Source organism: Oncorhynchus tshawytscha, linkage group LG30 (assembly GCF_018296145.1).
Source record: "Oncorhynchus tshawytscha isolate Ot180627B linkage group LG30, Otsh_v2.0, whole genome shotgun sequence".
NCBI lineage: Eukaryota > Metazoa > Chordata > Actinopteri > Salmoniformes > Salmonidae > Oncorhynchus > Oncorhynchus tshawytscha.
In genome coordinates, this window is record NC_056458.1 from 17,892,874 (window position 1) to 17,920,776 (window position 27,903).

The following is a 27,903-nucleotide window of genomic DNA, read 5'->3' on the forward strand; positions in this document are numbered from 1 at the left end:
CACTCTGACAGAACTACAGAGTTTTTGGGCTGAGATGGGAGAGCCTGCCAGAAGGACAACTGTCTCTACAGCATTTCACCAAGCTAGGCCCCACCCACTTGGGAGACTGGCCCACCCACTGGGGAGCAAGGCCCAGCTTTTCAGAATGTGTTTTTCCCCCAAAAATGGCTTTATTACAGACATGAATACTTGTCATTTTCATCAGCTGTCTGGGTGTCTGGTCTCAGACCATCCCGCAGGTGAAGAAGCCTAATGTGAAGTTCCTGGGCTGACGTGGTACATGTAGTCTACGGTTGTGATGCTGGTTGGACGTAATACCAAAATCTCTAAAACAACGTTGGAGGCGGCTTATGGACGAGAAATTAACATGACATTTTCTGGCAACAGCTCTGGTGGTCATTCCTGCAGTCAGCATGCCAATTGCATGCTCCCTCAACTTGAGACATCTGTGGCATTGGGTTGTGTGACACAACTGCACATTTTAGAGTGGCCTTTTATTGCCCCCAGCACAAGGTACACCTGTGTAATGATCATGCTGTTTAATGAGCTTGATATGCCACATCAGTCAGGTGGATGGATTATCTTGGCAAAGGAGAAATGCTCACTATCTGGGATGTAAACTAATTTGTTCAGTATAATACATTTTGAATTCAGTCTGTAACACAACAAAATGTTGAATAATTCAAGGGGTATGAATACTTTCTAAAGGCACTGTATCACTGCACACTGCTCCCACTGTAGGCAGCTTTGAAGGGGGGGGGGGTGCCTAACTGAAGGAGTCTCTCGGAAGCCTGGTGCTCCTGCTGTTGCTGTACCCACCTAGTATGCATGACATAGCCCATGGGTCGTTCAATGAAATTAGTGTTTTTTGTGTCCCTTTTGATATTTTAAGAGTGTGCACAAATATTTAATTTTAAAAGCCTGTGATATTAAATGAAGAGCCCTCTAATATGGAGCACATGAAAATGAAGACTTGCTAAAATGAAGCATTTTGACATAACCCTGTGTGCACACTTTGTGACTTCAAGGAAGATTTTAACCCATTTCCGTTTCACCATCATTGTAAAGCCCTAGTTATGTTGCATTGACAAGGTCATTTCTGGCAATTATTATTTATTTACTGTTATTATTGGTTCCTTTTAAGGTCAAATAAAAAAAACTGTACCCTCATTTTAAGGTCAACCCTGTTAAGTGAACTGAATACATTTTAATATGGTGAAACTATTCCTTAAATATTTATAAAAATCCAAACAGCATTTTAACATCTTATGCTCAAACCCTAGTGTAAAAGCAGGTGAGCTGGCTCTACTCTTTTTGGCCAAGTTCTGGTGTTTTGTGGTGGAAAACTGAGCATGTCAGCCCTGTTATCCATAGCTAGACAGGCTAGAAATGTTTTCATTTCATTTATGAAGCTTGCATTCAATTTCCCCTCGCTGTTGCATACAAGCTTCCATTCCCCCTGTCTCAAGGGGATTTATGGCATATTTTTTTTGTTTGTATTATCTTTTACCAGATCTAATGTGTTATTCTTCTACATTCATTTCACATTTCCACAAACTTCAAAGTGTTTCCTTTCAAATGGTTACAGGAATATGAATATCCTTGCTTCAGGTACTGAGCTAATACTGTGTTAGTTTCTACTGCTTACTGTGGGATACTACTGGCTAATTGTCATTTTTTCAAAACTTTACCAAACCACCCTGTGGTCTGACATGATCAGACTAGTTTCACTAATTTGAACAAACCGACATACATTCTAGATGTGCAAAACAGGTGAAACGTGCCTGTCTGTCTGTACAGGTGTCACATTTAAGTTCCCACAGATGCACATACAAAACATATACAGCACAACCCTTATACATGTCGAGAGTAAGGAATGGCCAACTTAAACTGGTCATGTAATCATTGTGTCGTCACAAGGTTCTGCAATAAAACCCACTGAATGCCTTGGGCAGTATCAGAAGTACCGCCAGTGTATGCATTCTAGAATGCCTTTTATTGTTGAGCTGATAACCTAACCAGACAGGTTTTGCTAGCTACGCTGGGAAGACAAGGAGTAACAGTGTTGCTCAAACAAGACAATGGGGCAATAGGTGTGAGGGAACAAAGAAAGGATAAGGATTGGGATTAGGAAGACCACAGATATTGACTGGGAGTAGCTAGGCTATTAGTGTAACAATTTTCTGCATAGAATTATGTGCTCCATTACAAGTGTATACTGTATAGTAATATACTACTGGTATTTATACTGTATAGTAATACACTACTGGTATTTATACTGTATAGTAATACACTACTGGTGTTTATACTGTATAGTAATACACTACTTGTGTTTATACTGTATAGTAATACACTACTGGTGTTTATACTGTGTAGTAATATACTACTGGTATTTATACTGTATAGTAATACACTACTGGTGTTTATACTGTATAGTAATACACTACTGGTGTTTATACTGTATAGTAATACACTACTGGTGTTTATACTGTAGTAATACACTACTGGTGTTTATACTGTATAGTAATACACTACTGGTGTTTATACTGTATAGTAATACACTACTGGTGTTTATACTGTATAGTAATACACTACTGGTGTTTATACTGTATAGTAATACACTACTGGTGTTTATACTGTATAGTAATACACTACTGGTGTTTATACTGTATAGTAATACACTACTGGTGTTTATACTGTATAGTAATATACTACTGGTATTTATACTGTATAGTAATACACTACTGGTATTTATACTGTATAGTAATACACTACTGGTATTTCAATTCTGTTTTGATTTAAATGCTTGGTGGGTATAATACCAATCCATAATACCTTTTTCCCCATACCTCTCGCTCTCCCCCCTCTCTCTCCACCTCCAGCTCTGTGTGATATGCACCCAATGAGAGCTCTGTTCCTCATCCCGAGGAACCCCCCTCCCAAACTCAAGTCCAAGAAGTGGTGAGTGTGCTGTTTAGATTCTGCTGTTGTTTTTTCTGAAACGTCAGTTTTATTTTAGGACATAGCTATTTTGTCTTGACTCCCCTCACTGCCCTCCATCCCTTCCTCTGCAGTGATAAGATGCCTTCCTTACCCTAGCCCTGCTGCGCTTTACAGAACTATTTACGTCCAACACCAGCTGGCCATGGATTCCTTTCCTACACTGTACTTTCCACTGGAAGTACAGTGACGTGAGAAATGTTATCACTCAGACTAAATCAACATTAGGGCTGTGGCGGTCATGGCATTTTCTCAGTTGGTTATTGTCTTGCAAAAGACTGCCAGTCTCGGTAATTTACCGTTAATTAACATAAACACATTTAGTATGTCCAGTATTTACGCGCCTTTGGAACATCTACATTAAAACATAGTATAATGGTATAATATATCAATTGAATATACACCAACACAATAAATCCATGATTTATTTTATTCACGTCTAAAGAAACATTATGATATGAGGAAAATGTATTTCAGAAGAACAGAATATGACTTGGCCTACTGTAGGCGTATGTTATTTGGCAATGCTCCTGCTTTAGGCTTGTTCATTTAGCTGACAAGCTATTCTTATGTCCCGTGGCATTCTATTATTTTATTTTATAGTAAGAAGAATATAATTGAACTTAGCTGAATAAAGTAGAAAGGATATTTTTACCATTTACAGAGCAAGTGCGCATATGAAGTGGCTATGTTGAGCATAAAAGTGATACTTTGAAACAAGTCCTAGATTTAGAGTGAATTGTCAACTTTAGTTGTGAATGATACAGACCTTTTTAGAATACCTTAGAAATCAAAACATGTATGGGCTGCATGATGCTACTATAGGCTATTGATGGTTTGAGAAAGTAGCAAAAACAGCTTGCGCTCTCTGTTCCTTGCCTCATCAGTCAGTTAACATGACCTTCATGAATTCTGAAGCCTTTATGTGCTTATTTTGATTACATACATGCTTCAAAGTTCACAAAAGGATCTCATAGAACTCTTCTAAGCCTGTGTTTACCACAGGCCTTATTTTTGGTGTTTATCCCCCAAAAAACGATTCTTTCCCCATTTAATTCCCCCATAGCAATGGCTGAACGAACCAGAGGTAACGCATTTACATTTTTTAGGACTACAAACTGTGGAGCTCTATTAGTCCAGTAGTCACCAACCGGTCGATATCCAAGGCATTCCTAGTTGATCACCAAACGTTTCTGTACAAAGCCCAATGATAAAGGCCTTGCGTTCCCATGAAAATACCAGTGAAAGATCTACCTAAAGGAGCACTGTTGTACATTGCCACTTTAAATGAATGGACACTGACTGTCTTTCTGTCTCTATTTCACTCTCCCACACACAGACCTTTCCTGTTCTTCTTCTCTTTTTCTGAACACTCTTCTTGGGATAGTTTTCATTCCCAATTACATGTGACCTACAGGAGATACCAGGCCTCCTAAAAGTCCCACTCACACCAGCTGTCCCATCTCTGTCCACCAAACAGATGTTACTCATTATCCTCCTCTGCCTCACCTGACTCTGACACTCATTACCCCCCCCTTCAGGTCTAAGAAGTTTATAGATTTTATTGAGGGCTGCCTGGTGAAGACGTACACCAGCCGGCCGTCCACAGAGCAGCTCCTGAAGCACTCGTTCATCCGGGACCAGCCCACAGAGCGCCAAGTCCGCATCCAGCTCAAAGACCACATTGACCGCACACGCAAGAAGAGGGGAGAGAAGGGTGAGAGAGGGAAGGGCCGGCCTGAACCTGACTGAGGCCTCTGTAATTTGGGTTGAGCTATTTTGTGTTTTCCATATAATGGTTGTTGGAGACTGAGGGTGGGGTGTATTTTTGATTGGAGGGTGGGGGTGAGGTGTATTATGGTATGGAGGGTGAGGTATATTATGGTATGGAGGGTGAGGTATATTATGGTATGGAGGGTGAGGTGTATTATGGTATGGAGGGTGAGGTATATTATGGTATGGAGGGTGAGGTATATTATGGTATGGAGGGTGAGGGTGGGATGTATTATGGTTTGGAGGGTGAGGGGGATGTATTATGGTGGGATGTATTATGGTTTGAGGGTGGGATGTATTATGGTTTGAAGGTTTGGAGGGTGAGGGTGGGATGTATTATGGTTTGGAGGGTGGGATGTATTATGGTTTGAAGGGTGAGGGTGGGATGTATTATGGTTTGGAGGGTGGGATGTATTATGGTTTGAAGGGTGAGGGTGGGATGTATTATGGTTTGGAGGGTGGGATGTATTATGGTTTGAAGGGTGATGGGTTTGGGATGTATTATGGTTTGGAGGGTGGGATGTATTATGGTTTGAAGGGTGATGGGTTTGGAGGGTGGGATGTATTATGGTTTGAAGGGTGAGGGTGGGATGTATTATGGTTTGGAGGGTGAGGGTGGGATGTATTATGGTCATTGTTTGCAGTACTATAGTGCATTCTGCAAAATATTTAGACCCCTTCACTTTTTACACATTTTGTTACGTTACAGCCTTATTGTAAAATGGATCAAGTATTTTTTTCACTCATCAATCTACAAGCAATACCCCATAATGACAAGGAAAAGCTATATAATACATTATTTACCTAACTATTCAGACCCTTTGTTATGAGACTCGCAATTCAGGTGCATCCTGTTTCCATTGATCATCCTTGAGATGTTTATACAACTTGATCGGAGTCCACTTGTGGTAAATTCAATTGATTGGACATGATTTGGAAATGCACACACCTGTCTATATAAGGTCCCATAGTTGACAGTGCATGTCAGAGCAAAAAACAAGTCATGAGGTCAAAGGAATTGTCCGTAGAGCTCCGAGACAGGATTGTGTCGATGCACAGTATCAAAACATTTCTGCAGCATTGAAAGTCCTTCAAGAACACAGTGGCTTCCCATCATTTTTAAATGGAAGAAGTTTGGAACCACCAAGACTCTTCCTAGGCCAGATGGAAGCCACTCCTCATTAAAAGGCACATGACAGCCTGCTTGGAGTTTGCCAAAATGCACCTAAAGGACTCTCAGACCATGTGAAACAAGATACTCTGGTCTGATGAAACCAAGATTGAGCTATTTGGCCTGAAAGCAAATTGTCACATCTGGAGGAAACCTGGCACCATCCCTACGGTGAAGCATGGTGATGGCAGCATCATGCTGTGGGGATGTTTTTCAGCGGCAGGGACTGGGAGACCAGTCAGGATTGAGGGAAAGATGATTGGAGCAAAGTACAGAGATATCCTTGATGTAAACCTGCTCCAGAGCACTCAGGATCTCAGACTGTGGCAAAGGTTCACCTTCCAACAGGACAACGACCCTAAGCACACAGCCAAGACAATGCAGGAGTGGCTTCGGGACCCGTCTCTGAATGTCCTTGAGTGGCCCAACCAGAGCCTGGACTTGAACAGCACTGGAGAGACCTGAAAATAGCTGTGCAGCGACACTCCCCATCCAACCTGACAGAGCTTGAGAGGATTTGCAGAGAAGAATGGGAGAAACTCCCCAAATACAGGTGTGCCAAGCTTGTAGCGTCATAGCCAAGAAGACGCAATGCTATAATCGTTGCCAAAGGTGCTTCAACAACGTACTTAGTAAAGGGTCTGAATACTTACGTAAATGTGATATATTTCGGGTATTATTAAGAAGAAAAAAAAATTTTAAAAACATGTTTTTGCTTTGTAATTATGGGGTATTGTGAGAAGATTGAGGCGGAAAAAAATGATTTAATCCATTATTGAATAAGGATGTAACGTAGCAATGTGGAAAAAATCAAGGGGTCTGAATACTTTCCGAATGCACTGTAGATGCTATGCGTTCTCACTTCTGTTCTCACTCTTACTGTCTTTGTTTCAGAGGAGACAGAGTATGAGTACAGTGGCAGTGATGAGGAGGATGAGAACCGTGGGGAAGACGGAGAGTCCAGGTAACACAACACTACCCCAACAACGTTACTACCCCAAGCAATACTGCAGTAATATAAGACCACATTGCCCTGAGATGAATGACACATTCTCCTGCTTCTCTACTATGATCTTTCCGTCACCTCATCCTGCTATATGTCTCTGTCTCTCTGCATCGTCCTCTCTAACCCTTCCTCCTCTCTCTCTCTCCGTCCTCTAGTACCTCCATCCTGAATGTGCCTGGTGAGTCGACGTTGAGGCGGGACTTCCTGCGTCTGCAGCAGGAGAACAAGGAGCGATCAGAGGCTCTGAAGAGACAGCAGGCCCAGCTGGCCGCCCAGCGCCGAGACCCAGAGGAACACAAGAGACAGCTGCTGCACGACCGACAGAAACGCATCGAGGAGCAGAAAGAACAGCGCCGCCGCCTGGAAGAGGTAATACACACAGGCCTTATATCAATTACATTTGCTCACCTCCTGCGCCCTCTCTCTTGCATCCTCTCTCACCTCCTGCGCCCTCTCTCCTCTGTCCTCTCTCACCTCCTGCGCCCACCCTCCTGCGTCCTCTCAACTCCTGCGCCCTCTCTCCTGCATCCTCTCTCACCTCCTGCGCCCTCTCTCCTCCGTCCTCTCTCACCTCCTGCGCCCTCTCTCCCGCGTCCTCTCTTACCTCCTGCGCCCTCTCTCCCCCGTCCCCTCTCACCTCCTGCGCCCTCTCTCCCCGTCCCCTCTCACCTCCTGCGCCCTCTCTCCTCCGTCCTCTCTCCTCCTGCATCCTCTCTCACCTCCTGCGCCCTCTCTCCTCGTCCTCTCTCACCTCCTGCGCCCTTTCTCACCTCCTGCGCCCTCTCTCCTGCATCTCTCTCACCTCCTGCGCCCTTTCTCCCCGTCCTCTCTCACCTCCTGCGCCCTTTCTCCCCCGTCCTCTCTCACCTCCTGCGCCCTTTCTCCCCGTCCTCTCTCACCTCCTGCGCCCTCTCTCCTCCGTCCTCTCTCACCTTCTGCATCCTCTCTCACCTCCTGCGCCCTCTCTCCTCCGTCCTCTCTCACCTCCTGCATCCTCTCTCCTGCATCCTCTCTCACCTCCTGCGCCCTTTCTCCTCCGTCCTCTCTCACCTCCTGCATCCTCTCTCACCTCCTGCGCCCTCTCTCCTGCATCCTCTCTCACCTCCTGCACCCTCTCTCCTGCATCCTCTCACCTCCTGCGCCCTCTCTCCCGCATCCTCTCTCACCTCCTGCGCCCTCTCTCCCGCATCCTCTCTCACCTCCTGCGCCCTTTCTCCCCCGTCCTCTCGCACCTCCTGCGCCCTTTCTCCCCGTCCTCTCGCACCTCCTGCGCCCTCTCTCCCCCCGTCCCCTCTCACCTCCTGCGCCCTCTCACCTCCTGCGTCCTCTCTCACCTCCTGCGTCCTCTCTCACCTCCTGCGTCTTCTCTCACCTCCTGCGCCCTCTCTCCTCTGTCCTCTCTCACCTTCTGCATCCTCTCTCCTCCGTACTCTCTCACCTCCTGCGCCCTCTCTCCTGCATCTCTCTCACCTCCTGCGCCCTTTCTCCCCGTCCTCTCTCACCTCCTGCGCCCTTTCTCCTCCGTCCTCTCCACCTCCTGCGCCCTCTCTCCTGCGTCCTCTCTCACCTCCTGCGCCCTCTCTCCCCCGTCCCCTCTCACCTCCTGCGCCCTCTCTCCTCCGTCCTCTCTCACCTCCTGCATCCTCTCTCACCTCCTGCGCCCTCTCTCCTCCGTCCTCTCTCACCTCCTGCGCCCTTTCTCACCTCCTGCGCCCTCTCTCCTGCATCTCTCTCACCTCCTGCGCCCTTTCTCCCCGTCCTCTCTCACCTCCTGCGCCCTTTCTCCCCGTCCTCTCTCACCTCCTGTGCCCTCTCTCCTCCGTCCTCTCTCACCTTCTGCGCCCTCTCTCCTCCGTCCTCTCTCACCTTCTGCATCCTCTCTCACCTCCTGCGCCCTCTCCTCCGTCCTCTCTCACCTTCTGCATCCTCTCTCACCCCCTGCGCCCTCTCTCCTCCGTGCTCGCTCACCTCCTGCGCCCTCTCTCCTGCATCCTCTCGCACCTCCTGCGCCCTCTCTCCTCCGTCCTCTCTCACCTTCTGCATCCTCTCTCACCTCCTGCGCCCTCTCTCCTCCGTCCTCTCTCACCTCCTGCATCCTCTCTCCTGCATCCTCTCTCACCTCCTGCGCCCTTTCTCCTCCGTCTCTCTCCTGCATCCTCTCTCACCTCCTGCGCCCTCTCTCCTGCATCCTCTCTCACCTCCTGCACCCTCTCTCCTGCATCCTCTCACCTCCTCCCTCTCTCGTCCTCTCTCACCTCCTGCGCCCTCTCTCCCGCATCCTCTCTCACCTCCTGCGCCCTTTCTCCCCGTCCTCTCGCACCTCCTGCGCCCTTTCTCCCCGTCCTCTCGCACCTCCTGCGCCCTCTCTCCCCCGTCCCCTCTCACCTCCTGCGCCCTCTCACCTCCTGCGTCCTCTCTCACCTCCTCGTCCTCTCTCACCTCCTGCGTCTTCTCTCTCACCTCCTGCGCCCTCTCTCCTCTGTCCTCTCTCACCTTCTGCATCCTCTCTCCTCCGTACTCTCTCACCTCCTGCGCCCTCTCTCCTGCATCTCTCTCACCTCCTGCGCCCTTTCTCCCCGTCCTCTCTCACCTCCTGCGCCCTTTCTCCTCCGTCCTCTCCACCTCCTGCGCCCTCTCTCCTCGTCCTCTCTCACCTCCTGCGCCCTCTCTCCCCGTCCCCTCTCACCTCCTGCGCCCTCTCTCCTCCGTCCTCTCTCACCTCCTGCATCCTCTCTCACCTCCTGCGCCTCTCTCCTCCGTCCTCTCTCACCTCCTGCGCCCTTTCTCACCTCCTGCGCCCTCTCTCCTGCATCTCTCTCACCTCCTGCGCCCTTTCTCCCCGTCCTCTCTCACCTCCTGCGCCCTTTCTCCCCGTCCTCTCTCACCTCCTGTGCCCTCTCTCCTCCGTCCTCTCTCACCTTCTGCGCCCTCTCTCCTCCGTCCTCTCTCACCTTCTGCATCCTCTCTCACCTCCTGCGCCCTCTCTCCTCCGTCCTCTCTCACCTTCTGCATCCTCTCTCACCCCCTGCGCCCTCTCTCCTCCGTGCTCGCTCACCTCCTGCGCCCTCTCTCCCTCCTCTCGCACCTCCTGCGCCCTCTCTCCTCCGTCCTCTCTCACCTCCTGCATCCTCTCTCACCTCCTGCGCCCTCTCTCCTCCATCCTCTCTCACCTTCTGCATCCTCTCTCACCTCCTGCGCCCTCTCTCCTCCGTCCTCTCTCACATCCTGCGCCCTTTCTCACCTCCTGCGCCCTCTCTCCTGCATCTCTCTCACCTCCTGCGCCCTTTCTCCCCGTCCTCTCTCACCTCCTGTGCCCTTTCTCCTCCGTCCTCTCTCACCTCCTGCGCCCTCTCTCCTCCGTCCTCTCTCACCTCCTGCGCCCTCTCTCCTCCGTCCTCTCTCACCTCCTGTGCCCTCTCTTCTCCGTCCTCTCTCACCTCCTGCGCCCTCTCTCCTCGTCCTCTCTCACCTCCTGCGCCCTCTCTCCTGCATCCTCTCTCACCTGCATCCTCTCTCGCCTCCTGCATCCTCTCTCACCTCCTGCGCCCTTTCTCCCCGTCCTCTCTCACCTCCTGCGCCCTTTCTCGCCCGTCCTCTCTCACCTCCTGCGCCCTATCTCCTCTCCTCTCTCCTGCGTCCTCTCTCACCTCCTGCGCCCTCTCTCCTCGCCCTCTCTCCTGCGCCCTCTCTCCTCGCCCTCCTCCTGCGTCCTCTCTCACCTCCTGCGCCCTCTCTCCTCCGTCCTCTCTCACCTCCTGCGCCCTCTCTCCTCCGTCCTCTCTCACCTCCTGCGCCCTTTCTCGCCCGTCCTCTCTCACCTCCTGCGCCCTCTCTCCTGCGTCCTCTCTCACCTCCTGCGCCCTCTCTCCTCCGTCCTCTCTCACCTCCTGCGCCCTCTCTCCTCCGTCCTCTCTCACCTCCTGCGCCCTTTCTCACCTCCTGCGCCCTCTCTCCTGCATCTCTCACCTCCTGTGCCCTTTCTCCCCTGTCCTCTCTCACCTCCTGCGCCCTTTCTCCCCGTCCTCTCTCACCTCCTGCGCCCTTTCTCCCCGTCCTCTCTCACCTCCTGCGCCCTTTCTCCCCGTCCTCTCTCACCTCCTGCGCCCTCTCTCCCCCGTCCTCTCTCACCTCCTGCGCCCTCTCTCCTCCGTCCTCTCTCACCTCCTGCGCCCTCTCTCCTCCCCTCTCTCACCTCCTGCGCCCTCTCTCCTCCGTCCTCTCTCACCTCCTCGCCCTCTCTCCTCCGTCCTCTCTCACCTCCTGCGCCCTCTCTCCTCCGTCCTCTCTCACCTCCTGCGCCCTCTCTCCTCCGTCCTCTCTCACCTCCTGCGCCCTCCGTCCTCTCTCACCTCCTGCGCCCTCCGTCCTCTCTCACCTCCTGCGCCCTCTCTCCTGCGTCCTCTCTCACCTCCTGCGCCCTCTCTCCTGCGTCCTCTCTCACCTCCTGCGCCCTCTCTCCTGCGTCCTCTCTCACCTCCTGCGCCCTCTCTCCTGCGTCCTCTCTCACCTCCTGCGTCCTCTCTCACCTCCTGCGCCCTTTCTCCCCCGTCCTCTCACCTCCTTTTGAAAAAGGTAAAAGTTAATCGAGGAGAGTTGGTGAGAAGATGGAAAGTGGACAAATGCACTCGTATGAAATTACTTTTACAGGGTGGATCCCAAAATAAATGTGTGAAGTGTTAAAAAACAAATTTAGTTAGTTGTGCAAGACATTTTATCAATAAAAGGAGGCTATCGAGGAGGGTAGGACTGTCTTCTGTTTGTCTACTAACAAATTTACACACACCTCAACCACTTATCGGTTTCCGAGTCACGGAGGAGAGAGGACGGAGGACTGGCTTTTGCCCAAATGAGAGCACTCCACTGACACACGGTCACACACAGCCTTATCAACTGCGGCTAGTGTTCTTTAGCAGGTTCAAGTAAACCACAATTTTACCCTTTGAGGTAAAACCAGTGACCAACATGGTTCAGCTGACTTTATTCTAACTTACAGAGAATGAATCATCACAAGCTTTTATACAGCTATTTATGTCACCCCAAGTCTCTAAGGTTTTCACAGTAGCCAGGTTTACTGGGCTTGTACTAGGCTGTTATGTATATTGCCAAAACACACTGTACAGTGTTTTTGAAGATGCCATAATACAGCAGGATATGAAGCTTGCTAATTTAGCAAGTTGGTAATGCCAGGTAGCCTAGTGGTTAGAGCGTTGGGCCAGTAACCGAAAGGTTGCTGGATCGAATCTCTGAGCTGACAAGGTAAAAATCTGTCGTTCTGCCTCTGAACAAGGCAGTTAACCCACGGTTCCGCGGTAGGCCGTCATTGTAAATAAGAATTCGTTCTTAACTGACTTGCCTAGTTAAATAAAAGTTCAATTAAAAAAGCTATCTATATTGCCATTTTTTTATAATTAATATTATAATAAGTAATTGTACATAATTTCTGTGCCAACTAAAATAATTCAACTGGATTTAAATCTAAAATGTTAGATTCACCACATGCAGTAGATGGGAATTGATTATCACAAGGTCAGGTATCAACTTCAGGGAGAGAAACCATTTTTTTATCGCTGAATGTTCTCTGGAGATAGTTCATTAATTGGCAACAACAAAAGAGAAGACCAGCATCTTAAATGTAAAACATGTCATTAGCAAGTTATATCTTGTTTTAATACAACAATGAGGAAGCCTCTCTTAAGGGAGATGTTTTAATAGGGAGGATGTATTGTCTTTTCAGAAGGCGGCTTAAATCTATTCAGGGCGATACCAATTAAAGTGGTGCTCCAGAGCTGTTGTATAATTTCAGCCACTAGTTTTGAAAGTAGTGCTCACAAACCAAAACGGATCCCTGAAAATTGTAGACCATTGTGTACTACGTCATGCAATTCGTATGATATGTTACGAATAGGAATTTGTACAAGTATGTTAAGAATTTGTAAGTGCTGAAGATCCCGGACTGCATCTTTAACCCTTTAGGCCTATTCTCAACTGGCTGGCAGAGCATGTTTTGACAATGGATTTCGAAGTGGATATGAAAAGAAACTTGACGTTAACTTAATTGGTCAGCTCCCCCAGCCCCACTGCATCAAAAAACATACTTTGTATATTTTTGGGTTGCTACAATTCAGTGTTGTGGCACTTTGCTCACTCGGGGCTGTAAGAACTCTGTCACAAAATATATGGGATAAGAGGCAGGAATTCAGTTGATGAGGGATTAAAATTGCACCATTCCTGTTAGTAGAGACCTATGAAAAGAAATTAAAATGTGAAAAGCCTAAAAAGTAAGAATTTTGTAAAAATGTGCTCAACCAGGCGGTTGTCACTGTATGTAATAAAAGAGAACTGCACTTTGTCATACATTATTATCTCAAAATGTCTGAATATGTGGGAAACATGGTGGAAGAACCTGGATTATTTGAAATATGTAATTTCTTTGGAGGCACATTGTAACATACACAACCTGAAAACATTCATTTCAATGTAATTGAATATTCATGTTTGAACATAAATTACCATAATTTGTATTATTTTTTTATATAAATCCACATTTACCAAAGCTTACCCATCTATAAACTCCATTGAAGCAGACCTAAAGTATGTTTTTTAAATATTGTTGAGATGAGTAAAATCACATTTATTTATATAGCCCTTCTTACATCAGCTGATGTCACAAAGTGCTCTACAGAAACCCAGCCTAAAACCCCAAACAGCAAGCAATGCAGGTGTAGAAGCATAGTAGCTAGGAAAAACTCCCTAGAAAGGCTAACACCTAGGAATAAACCTAGAGAGGAACCAGGTTATAAGGAGTGGCCAGTCCTCTTCTGGCTGTGCCGGGTGGAGATTATAACAGAACATGACCAATATGTTCAAATGTTCATAGATGACCAGCATGGTTAAATAATAATAATCACAGTAGTTGTCGAGGGTGCAACAAGTCAGCACCTCAGGAGTAAATGTCAGTTGGCTTTTCATAGCCGATCATTAAGAGTATCTCTACCGCTCTGTCTCTAGAGAGTTGAAAACAGCAGGTCTGGGACAGATAGCACGTCCGGTGAACAGGTCAAGGTTCCATAGTCGCAGGCAGAACAGTTGAAACTGGAGCAGCAGCATGGCCAGGTGGACTGGGGACAGCAAGGAGTCATCATGCCAGGTAGTCCTGAGGCATGGTCCTAGGGCTCAGGTCCTCCGAGAGAAAGAAAGAGAGAACCCATTACATGGGTTTCTGTACAGCACTTTGTGACATCAGCTGATGTAAGAAGGGCTTCATAAATACATTTGATTGAATGCATTTCAATTCACAGGTGTGCCTTGTTGAAAGTTGATTTGTGGAATTTCTTAATGCAATTGAACCAATCAGTTGTGTTGTGACAAGGTATACAGAAGATGGCATATTTGGTAAAATACCAAGTCCATATTATGTCAAGAACAGCTCAAATAAGCAAAGAGAAACGACAGTCCATCATTACATTAAGACATGAAGGTCAGTCAATCCGGAATTTCAAGAACTTTCAAAGTTTCTTCAAGAGTAGCAAAAGCCATCAAGCGCTATGATGAAACTGGCTCTAATAGGGACCGCCACAGGAAAGGAAGACCCAGAGTTACCTCTGCTGCAGAGGATACATTCATTAGAGTTACCAGCCTCAGAAATTGCAGCCCAAATAAATGCTTCACAGAGTTCAAGTAACAGACACATCTCAACATCAACTATTCAGAGAAGACTGCGTGAAATCAGGCCTTCAATGTCGAATTGCTTCAAAGAAACCACTACTAAAGGACACCAATAAGAAGAAGAGACTTGCTTGGGCCAAGAAACACGAGCAATGGATATTAGACTGGTGGAAATCTGTCCTTTTGGTCTGATGAGTCCAAATTTGAGATTTTTGGTTCCAACCACTGTGTCTGTGTAAGACGCAGAGTACGTGAACGGATGATCTCTGCATCTGTGGTTCCCACCGTGAAGCATGGAGGAGGAGGTGTGGGGATGCTTTGCTGGTGACACTGTTTGATTTATTTAGAATTCAAGGCACACTTAACCAGCATGGCTACCACAGCATTCTGCAGCAATATGCCATCCCATCTGGTTTGCGCTTAGTGGGACGGTAATTTGTTGTTCAACAGGACAATGACCCAAAACACACCTCCAGGCTGTGTAAGGACTATTTGACCAAGAAGGAGAGTGATGGAGTGCTGCATCAGATGACCTGGCCTCCACAATCACCCGGCCTCAACCCAATTGAGATAGTTTGGGATGAGTTGGACCGCAGAGTGAAGGAAAAGCAGCCAACAAGTTCTCGGCATATGTGGGAACTTCTTCAAGACTGTTGGAAAAGCATTCCAGGTGACACCTCATGAAACTGGTTGAGAGAATGCCAAGAGTGTGTCATCAAGGCAAAGGGCGGCTACTTTGAAGAATCTCATGTTTTGATTTAACACTTTTTTTTGGTTACTACATGATTCCATATGTGTTATTTCATAGTTTTGATGTCTTCACTATTATTGTACAATGTAGAAAATAGTAAAAAATAAAGAACCCAATGTGGTTACTAAAGTCCGATTTGGCAGTTTTCACTGCATAACATTTAGAAGTTTCTTTTCAGGTTTAGAAGAAGTGACTACTAAATGCTAACTCTCGTTCGTATAAGCTGGTAGCATAGGCAGCATACAGTGGTGGTAGTCAGTTGTTTTTAACTAATGCAGTTGATTGGTGATGATGACATGAACATGCATCTATACATGCGGTAAAGCAGCGTTGGACTAGTAACCTAAAGGTTGCAAGATCGAATCCCTGAGCTGACATGGTAAACATCTGTCGTTCTGCCCCTGAACAAAGCAGTTAACCCACTGTTCCCCGGTAGGCCGTCATTGTAAATTAGAATGTGTTCTTAACTGACTGGCCTAGTTAAATAAAGGTGAAAAAAGAACGGTCATTCGAACTCGACCAAAACAATGGAATTGCCATGGAAACACGTGGGAGAAAGATACTGAACAGCAGTATCAGCAAAATTAGCATACGTTTAGGCTATTGTTTGTGTTTCACACAATGTTGTGGTAAAAATTTGAGTATAATGTTTGCATATGGATGTCAAACCCAACACATGTTCATGTCATCAATCAACAGCAATACAGTTGAAAACGACTAACTACTACCACTGAATTCTGTATGCTAACTAGCTTATATGAACCAGAGTCAGTGTTTCGCTGGCATTTACCGCATCTATGGCATTGCTGGTATGGCTGTATTTTGACTTCTCAACCGCCTGGTAGAGATCTGTTATTTCCTAAATAAACATCAAGTTGAAAAAAACCCATTGATAGTACCTATTTGAGTTCTTAGTAGTAGGAATTTCAGTTAAAAAAATAAAATAAAAATGTTTTATAAGAATAGACCGTAAAGGCTTAAAAGAACAACTGGCCAAGTGTTTGAATAAGGGAGCAGGTGAGTCTCAAGATGAGCAGGGCTGCAGTGGCTGGCGGTACATGTGTGACTCACAACCAACATCTCCCCCTCCTCCTCCCGCTCTTTCTCTCTCGCTTGCGCTTTCACACCTTTTATTTCCTCTCACATTGGAGGGAAAAAAATAACGGTTTATCCATTATAACCACAACATAATATGCAAAAGTGGCTTCCACACTCATTTCTCTCCCTCTCTCCTGTCATCCCTCTCAGCAACAGAGAAAAGAGCGAGAGATGGTGAGACAGCAAGAAAAGGGCCCCCATCGGAGACTTGACGATATCAGGAGGGAGGAGGATAGGAGGCTGGCCGAGAGGGAGCAGGTAACCAACCACGAGAAGCGCAGGAGCACAATCAGCCAATTGTGGAGAGGTGTGGGCGTAGCCTACTCTGCAGGCCACTCTGGCTGTGGAATGTCCGTGAGCTGGTTGCCATGGCAGCAGGGATCTAAATTAGAGTATTTATACAGAGATGAGTTTTCTGTGGGTGAGCTCAGTTTCTGCGTTTCCCTTTTGCTTCGTTTCTGCTCTACCTTAGTAACACTGTGACCGACATTATATCACAGTCAACCTACGTTTTATAATCAATTCTCATAGTCTCCTTTTCTCCATAAACCGTTTAACTGTCCTACCATTGCCCGTTTCTAAGCGATAACTAACCTGCATCGAGTCCTAAATGAAGAAGCGATGCAATTTATATGGATTTGTATTGTAGGGGCTAACAGTCAAACTACAAAAGCTAATACCTTTTTGCAGTAGCTTTTAGTTAACCTGTAGAATTTTAAAGCCATGACAAATCACTAAGGCTGTGTACTAACTAGTGTATGTCAGTCATAATTTCCCCCCTACATCGTGGTCTATTTATATCTATCCTCTTCTTCTTCATTGTCTTTCCTTTCCCTCTTCACCCCTCCTTCACCTCTCTCTTCAGGAGTTCATAAGACATAAGTTAGAGGAGGAACAGCGGCAGTTAGAAATCCTTCAGCAGCAGCTGCTTCAGGAGCAGGCACTGCTCATGGTAACTCTCTTCCTTCCTTTCTCCTGCAGTCACCTCCTCTCCTCAGCCCTAGTCTACCCCTACCTCTGCCTGCAGGGCATACTGCTTACCTTACCCTCCTCCTCCTACTGGCACTTCACACCTCTCACCACTAGAGGCGCCAAGCACTCCAGTTTGATGGTTTGCACTAACGTACTGAATTTTGCTTCTTCATTTTACGGAAACATTTCTTGAGAGAACTAGAGGATCATTGAGAGAACTCTGAGAATAAGGCCCTTGTCTATGTGTACCCTGCATGATGTCCCCATCTTTGTATGTAGGATTGTGTCTGTTTGGGGGGCATGTCAAAGGGGTGTGTATTGTGTACTGACCATGCTCAGGCCTAGAAAAGTCTGCTTTGACCCTATCATGGTGTGTGTGCAGGAGTACAAGCGTAAGCAGCTGGAGGAGCAGAGGCAGTCTGAGCGTCTGCAGAGGCAGCTGCAGCAGGAGCATGCCTACCTGGTGTCCTTGCAGCAGCAGCAACAGGACAAGAAGCCCCAGCCCCTCTACCACTACAGCAAGAACGTGGAGCCCAACAATAAGCCTGCATGGGCCCGAGAGGTACAATAATGCCACACGGACATGAACAGTGGAACATGCTATAACTTCAACTTAAATAACCCCTATCGACCACACCTTTCATTAAATAGGGTTTTATAACCTAGAGTAAACCAGAGGGATATATTTAGCAATTACCCTGTAACAAGCTAGCATCAAGCAGTTATGAAGTATCACCTTAAATGTCATCTTTTTTCCTGAAAGTTAGTCTGATTCGACATCTCTGTGATGGGCTTTCTCCCTCCCTCTCTCTGTCACTTCTCCCTTTATTTCCTTCCATTTTCCTCTTTTCCTCTGTCTCAGGTGGAGGAGCGCAGTAAGCTCAACAGGCAGGGCTCCCCCAAAATCTGCAACACTGTCTCTGACACTGCCATCCAATCACGCTCTGACTCCATCAGCCAATCCGGAGGGGGCCAGGCTTCTCAGACCCCGCCTATGCAGCGGCCTGTTGAGCCTCAGGGGGGACAGGGCAAGGTGTGTGTTGGTGTTTGTTCATCTGGGAATATATTTGTGTGTGCTTTATTAATATGTTTCCCTTGTTACAATATAGTGTGGACATGTTGTTGAAATACTGGTTTATCACAATGGAGACAAAGTTGGGAGAAAAATTAGATATTCTTTCCTTCCCCCATGTCTTTTTCCTTGGACTGCATTAACCCTTGTCTAATAATGTTTATTTTACCGTTATTTATTTTCAATCTTCTTTTCCTTCCTTTTCTCCCCTCTCCTCCTCCTGGACCCACCCCTTTCCCTTCTTATTGCTTTCATATTGTCTTATTTCCCAAATTTTATAAAATGGCAAACATCCCTAAATGCCCTGCACAATCCTCCCTCCTATCACTCTATTTTGCTTGCTCTCACTACCTGACCCTGCCCTCTCCTCCACCTCCATACTTACTTCCTCCGTTCCCTCCTTCCTCACTGCTGCACTGCTGCAGTTCCAGATGGCCCACTTGGTCCCGCTGAAGCCCTACGCTGCCCCTGTCCCCCGCTCCCAGTCCCTGTGTGACCAGCCCACTAAGACCATGTCCGCCTTCCCCACCCAGGATCCCTCCCCCACCCCCCGCCCCGTCCACTCCAGGGAGCTGGTCCGACAGAACTCTGATCCCACCTCCGAGAGCCCCGCCCCACAGCCCCGCAAAAGGGAGGACCGCGGCCCCTGGATCCGCCTGCCAGAGATCGAACAGCCGCCCAAGGTGAGAGGCCACCTGCTGGGTTTTAGTCTTTTAGATATATTGTACCAGTCAAAGGTTTGGACACAGCTACTCATTCAAGGTTTATTTGTTATTTTTTACTATTTTCTACATTGTAGAATAATAGTGAAGACATCACAACTATGAAATAACACATATGGAATCATGTAGTAAGCAAAAAAGTGTTTAACAAATCAAAATATATTTAATATTTGAGAATCTTTAAAGTAGCCACCCTTTGCCTTGACAGCTTTTCACACTCTTGGCATTCTCTCAACCAGCTTCATGATGTATTCGCCTGGAATGTATTTCAATAAACAAGTGTGCTTTGTTAAAAGTTCATTTGTGGAATTTCTTTCCTTCTTAATGCGTTTCAGCCAATCAGTGTTGTGACAAGGTAGGGGTGGTATACAGAAGATGGCCCTATTTGGTAAAAGACCATGTCCATATTATGGCAAGAACAGCTCAAATAAGCAAAGAGAAACGACAGTCCGTCATTCCTACAAGACATGAAGATCAGTCAATCTGGAACATTTCAAGAACTTTCCATGTTTATTCAAGTGCAGTTACAAAAGCCATCAAGCGCTATGATGAAGCGATCTCATGAGGACCGCCACAGGATAGGAAGACCCAGAGTTACCTCTGCTGCAGAGGATGCTTTCATTAGTTTTAACTGCACCTCAGATTGCAGCCCAAATAAATGCTTCACAGAGTTCAAGTAACAGACACATCTCAACATCAACTATTCAGAGTAGACTGCGTGAATCAGGCCTTAATGGTTGAATTGCTACAAAGAAACCACCATTAAAGGACACCAATAAGAAGAGGACGCAGAGTAGGTGAACGGATGATCTCCACATGTGTGGTTCCCACCGTGAAGAATGGAGTAGGTGTGATGGTTTGGAGGTGCTTTGTTGGTGATACTGTGTGACTTATTTGGATTTCAAGGCACACTTAACCAGCATGGTTACCACAACATTCTGCAGCAATCCGCCACCCCATCTGGATTGTGCTTAGTCCCACAATCATTTGTTTTTTCAACAGGGTAATAACCCAACACACCTCCAGGCTGTGTAAGGGCTGTTTGACCAAGAAGGAGAGTGATGGAGTGCTGCATCAGATGACCTGGCCTCCACAATCGCCCAACCTCAACCCAATTAAGATGGTTTGGGATGAGTTGGACCACAGAGTGAAGGAAAAGCAGCCAACAAGTGCTCAGCATATGTGGGAACTCCTTCAAGACTGTTGGAAAAGCATTCCTTAGGAAGCTGGTTGAGAGTATGCCAAGAGTGCAAAACTGTCATCAATGCAAAGGGTGGTTACTTTGAAGAATCTAAAATATATTTTGATTGAACACTTTTTTGGGTACTACATGATTCAATATGTGTTATTTCATAGTTTTGATGTCTTCACTATTATTCTACAATGTAGAATATAGTAAAAATAAAGAAAAACCCTTGAATGATTAGGTGTGTCAAATTTTGACTGGTACTGTATATTTACAAAATATATGTGGGAATGAAAATGATGCAGACAATTACATTGATGAGAGCTACAATCTATCTGAAATATTAAAGCTGATTTACCTGAAAATTGCAGATGTACTTCATGTTTTGTACACCTAGTGTATACGCATTAGAGGCCAATGGAACGCAGACTGTGGGGGATAGAAGGACTTCGCATTGGAGCACATTAGCAAATCAGATTTAACAAAGTGGATATTCGTTGATGTATTGCAACAGGCCAACAACGTGGTTACTAAAGTCAGATTTGGCAGTTTTCACTGCATAACATTTAGACGTTTCTTTTCAGGTTTAGAAGAAGTGACTACTAAATGCTAACTCTCGTTCGTATAAGCTGGTAGCATAGGCAGCATACAGTGGTGGTAGTCAGTCGTTTTTAACTAATGCAGTTGATTGGTGACGATGACTTGAACATGCATCTATACATGCAGTAAAGAGGTCAATCGAAATCTACCAAAACAATGGAATTGCCATGGAAATACATGGGAGAAAGATCCCACATCTCCTTCTTGCCCCCCAGCAAAATTAGTCTACGTTTAGGTTATTGTTTGTGTGTTTCACACAATGTTGAGGTAACAATCTGAGTATAATCCTTGTTTATGGATGTCAACCCCAACACATGTTCATGTTTTAAAACTTTTTTGTTTACTACATGATTCCATATGTGTTATTTCATAGTTGTTATGTCGTCACTATTATTCTACAATGCCTTTCTAAAGTCTTCGAAAGCCAAGTGAACAAACAGATCATCGTCCATCTCTAATCCCGCCATACCTTCTCCACTATGCAATCCGGTTTCCAAGCTGGTCACGGGTACACCTCAGCCACGCTGAAGTTCCTAAACGATATCATAACTAACATAGATTTAAAAAACAGTACTGTGCAGCTGTCTTCACCGACCTGGCCAGGGCTTTCGACTCTGTCAATCACTGTATTCTTATTGGCAGACTCAACAGCCTTGGTTTCTCTAATGATTGCCTCGCCTGGTTCACTAACTACTTCTCAAACCGAGTTCAGTGTGTCAAATTGGAGGGCCTGTTGTCCGGACCTCTGGCAGTCTATGGGGGTGCCACAGGGTTCAATTCTTGGGCCGACTCTTTTCTCTGCATATATCAATGATTTCGCTCTTGCTGCTGGTGATTCTCTGATCCACCTCTACGCAGACAACACCATTCTGTATACTTCTGGCCCTTCTTTGGACACTGTGTTGACAAACCTCCAGACGAGCTTCAATGCCATACAACACTTCTTCCTTGGCCTCCAACTGCTCTTAAATGCTAGTAAAACCAAATGCTTGCTTTTCAACTGCTCGCTGCCCGCACCCGCCCGGCTGACTAGCATCACTACTCTGGACGGTTCTGACTTAGAATATGTGGACAACTACAAATACCTAGGTGTCTGGTTAGACTGTAAACTCTCCTTCCAGAGTCACATTAAGCATCTCTAATCCAAAATTAAATCTAGAATCGGCTTCCTATTTCGCAACAAAGCATCCTTCACTCTTGCTGCCAAACATACCCTCGTAAACCTGACTATCGGCGATGTCATTCACTTCGGCGATGTCATTTACAAAATAGCCTCCAACACTCTACTCAGCAAATTGGATGTAGTCTATCACAGTGCCATCCATTTTGTCACCAAAGCCCCATATACTACCCACCACTGCGACCTGTATGCTCTCATTGGCTGGCCCTCGCTTCATATTTGTCGCCAAACCCACTGGCTCCAAGTCATCCATAAGTCTTTGCTAGGTAAAGCCCCTCCTTATCTCAGCTCACTGGTCACCATAGCAACAACCACCTGTAGCACACGCTCCAGCAGGTATATTTCACTGGTCATCCCCATAGCCAACACCGCATTTAGGCCGCCTTTCCTTCCAGTTCTCTGCGGCCAATGACTGGAACGAATGACAAAAATCAATGAAGTTGGAGAGTTATAGCTCCCTCACTAACTTTAAGCGTCAGCTGTCAGAGCAGCTCACAGATCATTGTAGCTGTACACAGCCCATCTGTAAATAGCCCATCCAACCAACTACCTACCTCATCCCCATATGTTTTAGTTTTTTTCTGCTCTTTTGCACACCAGTATTTATACTTGCACATCCTCATCTGCACATCTATCACTCCAGTGTTAATTGTAATTGCTTTGCCTCTGTGGCCTATTTCTTTGCTTACCTCCTTACTTAATTTGCACACACTGTATACAGATTGACACTACATTTGTTTATCCCATGTGCAACTGTTGTTTTTGTCACACTGCTTTGCTTTTTCTTGGCCAGGTTGCAGTTGTAATTGAGAACTTGTTCTCAACTGGCCTACCTGGTTAAATAAAGTTGAAATAAAAAGTAAAAATAAAGAAAAACCCTTGTTTTGTTTAGGTGTGTCCAAACTTTTGACTGGTTCTGTATATACAAAAGTATGTGGACACCCCTTCAAATTTGTGGATTCGGCTATTTTAGCCACACCTGTTGCTGACCTGTGTATAAAATCAAGCGCACAGCCATGCAATCTCCATATATAAACATTGGCAGTAGAATGGCCTTACTGAAGCGCTCAATGACTTTCAACATCGCACCATCATGGAATGCCACCTTTCCAACAAATCCGTGTGTCAAATTTCTGCCCTGTTAAAGCTGCCCCGGTCAACTGTAAGTGTTGTTATTGTGAAGTGGAAATGTCTAGCAGCAACAACGGCTCAGCCGTGAAGTGGTAGGTCACACAAGCTCACAGAATGGAACTGTCGAATGCTGAAGCGTGTGGTGTGTAAAAACTGTCTGTCCTCGGTTGAAACACTTACTACCGAGTTCCAAACTGCCTCTGGAAGCAACGTCAGCACAAAAACTGTTCGTCAGGAGCTTCCAAGCCTAAGATCACTATGCCAAGCGTCTGCTGGAGTGGTATAAATCTCACCACCATTGGACTCTGGAGTAGTGGAAACCCGTTCTCTGGATTGATGAATCATGCTTTACTATCTGGCAGTTTAACAGCCAAATCTGGGTTTGGCGGATGCCAGGAGAATGCACCATTTTATGGCTCGGGCTAGGCCCCTAGTTCCAGTGAAGGGAAATCTTAATGCTACAGCATACAATGACATTCTAAACGATTCTGTGCTTCCAATTTTGTGGCAACAGTTTGGGAAAGGCCCTTTCCTGTTTCAGCATGACAATGTCCCCGTGCACAAAGGTCCATACAGAAATGGTTTGTTGAGATCGGTGTGGAAGAACTTGACTGGCCTGCACAGAGCCCTGACCTCAACCTCATCGAACACCTTTGGAATGAATTGGAATGCAGACTGCGTGCCAGGCCGCAGTGCATCAGTGAGGTCTGGCACTGCGGGGAAGCAAGTCCCTTCAGTAATGTTGCAACATCTAGTGGAAAGCCTTCCCAGAAGAGTGGAGGCTGTTGTAGCAGCAAAGGGGCTACCAAGTTCATATTAATGCCCATGATTTTGGAATGAGATGTTCGACGAGCAGGTGTTCACATACTTTTGGTCATATAGTGTATTTAGTAATGTCGGATATCTCTCTATCTTTCGCAGATTCCCCAGAGGACCGCCTCCATTGCCACAGCTCTCAACACCAACCTATCGTCTGGCATCAGGCATCCAGTCAGAGCCAGGTAACTCAGACGGACAAATCTAAGCTACTCTCATTCTAATTCCGGCTCCTAGAACCAAATCTCCCGCTACTTGATTTAGGTTTTGGCGGCAAACACTTTCCAATCGGTCTTAAAGAAGTCCATACCTCCCCCTGCCAAAGCCTGTTCCCAGTCTCTCCCTCCCTCTTCAGAAAGGACACGTGTTTATTCCTATTTTATGCACTACATGCTAGCGTGGAGGTATCTGGCGACGTTTTCGATGAAACTATTTAGCGGGCAAGCAGTGTTTAGAGAATTAAACAACCTAAACAACACTCCGAAATCATGCAACCAAACAGAAAGTTTTACTCCCTGTCTCACTCATGAGCTCATTTGGCAATACATTCACATTTTAAACACGTGTCAGAAGACTATTCTGATTCCAATCATGACCCATGGATGATGGTAGATCATGACAGAGTTATGATATTCACCTCTTGAGCTTTTAATAACTAATAATCTTATCTCTTCCTTGTAACAGCAACCCAGACCTCAGCCGCAATGACCGTTGGGAGAGAGGAGATAGCATGAACCTCGTATCCAATCTACCCCAGACTGGCTCTCTGGAGAGGCACCGGATACTCAGTGAGTCTATCACATTCTCTGTGATTCTGCTTATCTATCTCCTTCTCTTTCTGTTGATCCCTCTTATGGAATGAAAACAAGTCCCAGCAATGATGTTAGCAATTCCATGTTAACATTCAGAATGTTGGTTTCAGGCTCCTCCAAAATAGACTCCCCCATACTAGGCCATGACGGGCGCATGTCGGGGCACAAGCCAGGGGAGTCTCGCACGTCGTCCCGCCCCAGTCGCCCTGCTGTAAGTACCCCTCACCTGTAGAACACCCTCACTATGAACACTGCATGAAGGATATTTAGACACTTTACACACCCTTCCCATTTGTCAGCTGTTCACATGCATCTTGTTTTCAGCTTATCACTTTTTAAATGAATTTTCACTGACTATTCTGCACTATTGTAACACCTGCACTCACTCCCCAACCCTACAGCGGATCTTTTTCTGGATATTGACTCCTACACTAACAGTTTCTCTTTTTTTTTCATATCCTATTCTCTGCCCTTTTCTTTTTCTCTCTTCCTACACCACTCACTTCCCTGTTTGTCCACTGCTTCTTCCAATGCACAGAGTTACAAGAGAGCTATAGGAGAGGTTAGTATCTGTGTGTGTGCTGTGATACACATGTATTGGTTTCATTATGTCAGGCTGCTGTGTTAAGTTACACATGCCTGTCATAGTCCTAGTATGCTGGCAAAACCTGTCGTGTGTGTGTGTGTGTGTGTGTGTTCAGGACCATGGGCTGTATGCTAAGGAACGTCCTGAGGAGCAGCCCAGACCTCCGGTGAAGGCCAATGACTACTCCTCATCCTCTGAAGGCAGTGAGAGCAGTGAGGAGAGTGAGAGTGGAGAGGGGAATGAGGAGGAGGACAGCCCTACAGACCGGTCAGTACCAGGATGGGAGAACACACACACTGACAAACAGGAAGGAGAAAAAAGGAGAGACGGCTTATTGTGTGAATAATGATATTGAAAGGGGAGACGGCTTCTCGTGTATATAATGACATTGAAAGGAGAGACGGCTTCTCGTGTAAATAATGACATTGAAAGGAGAGACGGCTTCTCGTGTAAATAATGACATTGAAAGGAGAGACGGCTTCTCGTGTAAATAATGACATTGAAAGGAGAGACGTCATTATTCACACAAGAAGCCATCGAAAGCCCATACTTATCCTCTTTATACCGCCACTCTCACCTTCCCTTCTTTCATTTTCCTGTCTACTTCATATCCTCTGCTGTTCTGTCATTTTCCTGTCTACTTCATATCCTCTGCTGTTCTGTCATTTTCCTGTCTACTTCATATCCTCTGCTGTTCTGTCATTTTCCTGTCTACTTCATATCCTCTGCTGTTCTGTCATTTTCCTGTCTACTTCATATCCTCTGCTGTTCTGTCATTTTCCTGTCTACTTCATATCCTCTGCTGTCTGTCTTTAGTCCCCGGGATGCCGACACTGACTCGGTCAACACCATGGTGGTTCATGAGGAGGAGGAGGGCGAGGGAGGGGAGGAGGGGCAGGCTGGAGTCTACAGGGACCAGACCATGCTGGTGCAGAGGGTGAGTTATGTCTTTCAGGAAGTAGCCTACTGGACTAGAGAGAAGTCATCTGTATTAAACACACATATGTATACATGCATGTGTGTGGAGTTGTGTAATTGTGTGTGGGTGGTCAGGTTACTCTTTATGTAGGAGGTTGTGTTGGGCCATTGTGACTGGTTTGTCCCCGTTGCCTGGCAGACACCAGAGAAGCGGAGCCACAATGGATACACCAACCTGCCTGATGTGGTGCAGCCCTCCCACTCCCCCACTGACTCCGCCTCCCACTCCTCCCCTGGGAAAGACTCTGTCTATGATGTGAGTCTCTGACTGTCTCCCTGAATACAAGTACAATCATGGACATGGTTCTCTGCCCAAAACTCTATTCTCTCCCTTCCTTCCTGTTTCCTCCAGTATCAGTCCAGGGGTCTAGTCAAGGCGTCAAGTGGCAAGTCCTCCTTCACCACCTTTGTTGACCTGGGCATGTACCAACCACCAGGTGACACTGCGGATGCCATCTCTGTGGGCAGTAAGTACAGACAGAATGTCTCATCAAGAGGTTAAATGAGGTTCCCCTATACACCCTCAATTTCTTAGTTCCCTATTCTAGTCTCTAGCTTCATTACTCGGCTCACAATCCAGCATCTCTTACTTTACTGCTGTTAGTAAATCTGAGTCATGGAAATGTCTCACAGCAGGAGGGCAGCATTTGCCCACAGTAGCTTGATTCAATATCATTCCCTTAAGGAAGTTTTCTCTCCTCTTCCCTCTAAACTTTGCCTGCTTTTCTGCCTCCCTCCTGCTGTGTCCAGGCCTGGGCTCCAGGTTTGAGCAGCTGAAGATGGAGGTGAGGAAAGGCTCCATGGTGAACGTGAACCCCACCAACACACGCCCCCACAGCGACACCCCCGAGATTCGCAAGTACAAGAAGAGGTTCAACTCTGAGATCCTCTGTGCTGCTCTCTGGGGTGAGACAGACGGCATGCTGGTCTAAGCTATATCCAACACTGTAATCATGTTATTCCATCCACCATGAGCATCTTTTACATATTTCCTGTAGGTCCTGATTGTTTGCATTTTGGGAATATTTGTATCTGTGTGTGATTCCCAGGTGTGAACCTGCTGGTGGGGACGGAGAACGGTCTGAAGCTGCTGGACCGTAGTGGTCAGGGGAAGGTCTACCCCCTCATCAATTCCCGCAGGTTTCAACAAATGGATGTCCTGGAGGGACTGAACCTGCTCATCACCATATCAGGTGATTAGTACTGCTCAGCACTTGAACAACACTCTGCGCTCACCTGGGCTCCGTTCAGGATTGTCACAAAATCTTCAGATAGAATCTGTTTGCTCTACATTTTGCCTTTCTATCTGCAACGTTCTGAACGTTTCATTTCAACTGAATACACCCGTGGCTAGTTAAGGATCATATCACCTCCACCTTACCTG

At 46.4% G+C, this 27,903-nt stretch overlaps 1 protein-coding gene across 5 annotated transcripts in view; it reads left to right on the forward strand.

Moving 5' to 3' along the window:
- The window catches only part of LOC112228632 (misshapen-like kinase 1), a 52,835-nt gene that overhangs the window by 18,731 nt on the left and 6,201 nt on the right, over positions 1–27,903 (forward strand). The window contains exons 8-26 of one of the 5 annotated variants that reach the window (XM_024394101.2): positions 2,883–2,961; positions 4,542–4,717; positions 6,839–6,908; positions 7,106–7,319; positions 16,615–16,722; positions 17,330–17,416; positions 17,819–17,998; positions 18,299–18,469; positions 18,934–19,191; positions 24,249–24,328; positions 24,828–24,931; positions 25,066–25,166; positions 25,494–25,517; positions 25,657–25,808; positions 26,358–26,478; positions 26,659–26,775; positions 26,872–26,986; positions 27,270–27,425; positions 27,569–27,712. In XM_024394101.2, the coding sequence (XP_024249869.1) occupies positions 2,883–2,961; positions 4,542–4,717; positions 6,839–6,908; positions 7,106–7,319; positions 16,615–16,722; positions 17,330–17,416; positions 17,819–17,998; positions 18,299–18,469; positions 18,934–19,191; positions 24,249–24,328; positions 24,828–24,931; positions 25,066–25,166; positions 25,494–25,517; positions 25,657–25,808; positions 26,358–26,478; positions 26,659–26,775; positions 26,872–26,986; positions 27,270–27,425; positions 27,569–27,712 (2,457 nt within the window). The remainder of the gene's footprint in view (positions 1–2,882; positions 2,962–4,541; positions 4,718–6,838; positions 6,909–7,105; positions 7,320–16,614; positions 16,723–17,329; positions 17,417–17,818; positions 17,999–18,298; positions 18,470–18,933; positions 19,192–24,248; positions 24,329–24,827; positions 24,932–25,065; positions 25,167–25,493; positions 25,518–25,656; positions 25,809–26,357; positions 26,479–26,658; positions 26,776–26,871; positions 26,987–27,269; positions 27,426–27,568; positions 27,713–27,903) is intronic. The other 4 variants (XM_024394105.2, XM_024394102.2, XM_024394104.2 and 1 more) reach the window with 4 other exon arrangements.